This window comes from Glycine max, chromosome 4 (assembly GCF_000004515.6).
Source record: "Glycine max cultivar Williams 82 chromosome 4, Glycine_max_v4.0, whole genome shotgun sequence".
Taxonomy (NCBI): domain Eukaryota; kingdom Viridiplantae; phylum Streptophyta; class Magnoliopsida; order Fabales; family Fabaceae; genus Glycine; species Glycine max.
In genome coordinates, this window is record NC_016091.4 from 17928255 (window position 1) to 17931029 (window position 2775).

General features: G+C 36.4%; 1 protein-coding gene across 1 annotated transcript; it reads left to right on the forward strand.

Annotated features, from left to right (window-relative positions):
• The first annotated feature begins 530 nt into the window (after window positions 1-530).
• Window positions 531-2466, forward strand: LOC100499800 (40S ribosomal protein S19). The gene is made up of 4 exons (NM_001249287.3): window positions 531-713; window positions 1360-1450; window positions 1646-1829; window positions 2037-2466. The coding sequence occupies exons 1-4, from the start codon at window positions 630-632 to the stop codon at window positions 2107-2109; spliced, it is 432 nt and encodes a 143-aa protein (NP_001236216.2). The 5' UTR covers window positions 531-629; the 3' UTR covers window positions 2110-2466.
• Window positions 2467-2775: the final 309 nt, after the last annotated feature.

A 2775-nucleotide genomic window follows, 5' to 3' on the forward strand; every position in this document is an offset into this window, starting at 1 on the left:
ATATAAGGTGCGAGAATAACAATTTGAATATAAAAATTCAAAAAAATAGGGAAATATGATATGGGCTTTAACCTATTTGAGGAAGGTGATGCTAGGTGCATCCAACATTATTGCTGGTGCACCTAGCATTTTAAGTGAATCGATGAAAATGTCCTTCACTCAAGTTGATACGGATCATGTTGATCCGTTGATCCGTATGAGTCATACGGATCATGTTGATCAGTATGAGTTATATGGATCAAGATCATGTTGATCCGTACAAATCATACGGATTAACTTGATTTATATGTTTAAATTATACTTATGGATCAAGTTCATTTGTACAAACCATACGGATCAATCACAAACTCCCATACTTTTGACATAGAATAATTTTAGAATTAACAAAAAATGTTGGGTGCACAGCCAATAAAGCTGGTGCACCTAGCAACACTCATTTGAGAAGAGTCTAGACCCAAGTGTATGTTGGGCCGGGTCTAAAGTTACGAGAAAAACCCTAATAAACTGACTCAGAAATCCTATTTTTTGGTGCTGTGAGTGAGACACCGATAGATAGAGAGCGCGGCATAACCTAAACCTATCTTTCTTCTCTCTCTGTGTGTGCGCATCAACGGCAACCAGAAGCAGCCATGGCCACTGCAAGGACTGTGAAGGATGTTTCACCTCATGAGTTCGTTAAGGCGTACTCCTCTCACCTCAAGCGATCCGGCAAGGTCATTCTCCAAATACCTTTTTCTTCTTTCTTCAACAAAAGAATCGTGTCATGCTTGATCATGAATAAAAGGCGAAACCCATTTGCTATTGTTGGTTTTTTATGATGTGTGGACTGCTTTAGATTCGTTTTCGGTTTTATTCTCAAGTGGGTTCTTGGGATATTGCTGATTTCAACTGTTTTTGTTTCTAAAGTTTTTGTCGTGCCCATGTGTTTGTGTCGATGGTTTTGAATTGGGTGGTGTTGAAGTTTGAAACTTGATTTACTTTGGTGTGATTGTTTTACCTAAACTGTAGGTGTCACGATGAGTTTTTTGTGTTAGGCATTTTAAATGGATAAATGAATTGGTTTTGTTATAGGGAATGTATGATGGTTTGTGTAGTGATTCCGAATTTATTGGTCATTGGGGCTTTGTTTCCATCTTTGACTACTGTATTGGCCTAGTTCTAGAATGATCTTTCATCTGATTGCTAATTTGTTTTGTTGAAAACAAGTTCTTTGGTCTTTGGCTAGGTTAATTGTGACCAGTCCTCTGAATAATGTGGTACTGTTGTCAGTTTTGATTGGTTACCTTAAAGCTATGGGCGAAATGTAAACTCCTGTTATTGATTTGTTGAGTTCATTTCTTTTTGTTTGTTTCTGAACAGATGGAGCTGCCAGAGTGGACTGATATTGTGAAAACTGCAAGATTTAAGGAGTTGGCTCCTTATGATCCTGACTGGTACTATGTCAGAGCTGGTGAGTTTCTTTCTTTTTTCTTTGGGTGTGTGTGAGTGTTTTCCTTGTGTGTTGCCTGGTTACTTGTCCATTTTTTTTCTGGAATGTGTGAAAAATTGGATCTACGAAGGAACCCTTTGTAATTTTTTCTTGTTGAAATTTGCAATGATATGTTGTTGTGTTTTGTGTGCTTAATTCAATTTTGAACTACCTCAGCTTCCATGGCAAGAAAGATCTACTTGAGAGGAGGACTTGGTGTTGGTGCCTTTCAGAGGATTTATGGTGGGAGCAAGAGGAATGGTAGTCGCCCTCCTCATTTTTGCAAGAGCAGTGGTGCCATTGCTCGTCACATTCTTCAACAGTTGCAGAACATGAACATCATTGAACTGGACACCAAGGGGTAAGCTCTCCTTTAATTTGTTAGCCTCCTACAGTTTTATAGGTATAGTCATAGCTATAGATTAGTTAGTCTCGCTGGAAATCAAAATTAATTTGTTCACTTGAATATATATTGTGCAGTAACTTCTGTCTGATATGAATAGTTGCTTTGTTAATTGTTACATTGCTTCTCTTTGGCAATTTTTTTAACATTTATCCATCATTTCAGTGGCAGGAAAATCACTTCCAGTGGCCGACGGGATCTTGACCAAGTGGCTGGACGCATTGTGGTTGCACCATGATTCATGATTTGAAAATGCCATAAGCATATTGAGGTTTTTGGGTTCTTGTTAGAGAGATGTGATAACAGATTATGCTCAAATTTTGATTTTAGACTGAGTGTCTTTTGTGTATTAGACGTCTTTTGTGTATTAGACATGCTCAATGTTTATGTTGCTTTCAGTCATTTTAGATAATATTGCTACATTTAATTTGAGTTTTTCTTTGGACATTCTTGTTCCTTAAGTGTCTTTTACGTATGAAATGAAATTTAAGGGTAAATTAAACTGATTACATGGTGTATGTTTTGATGACACACCAAACTACCAAGTTATGCCAATTTGTGCTCTCTATGTCATATTATGTTTTCCAATTATTCCAACAATGTCCTAAATGCTCAACCTCCTGTTCTAACCATGTGCATTTTCTTTAGGTGCACCCAAGTTGTTTTAATTTTGGCAGCATTGGGCCTCATTTTTTTATGTTGTATTTCAAAGTACCGGTTAAGCTAATTTGTAGAATTATTAATTTGTTCAAAGTAAAATATCTAAATGGTTTATGTGATAGTAGTACCATCGGTCATTTTGACTTAATTTATGATTGGTGAATTTAGTTCGTAAGTTTAGCATTTTTTTTTTCAATTAAAAATAATCAATTTCACAATTTCTTAGACTTTGAACTTGATGGCC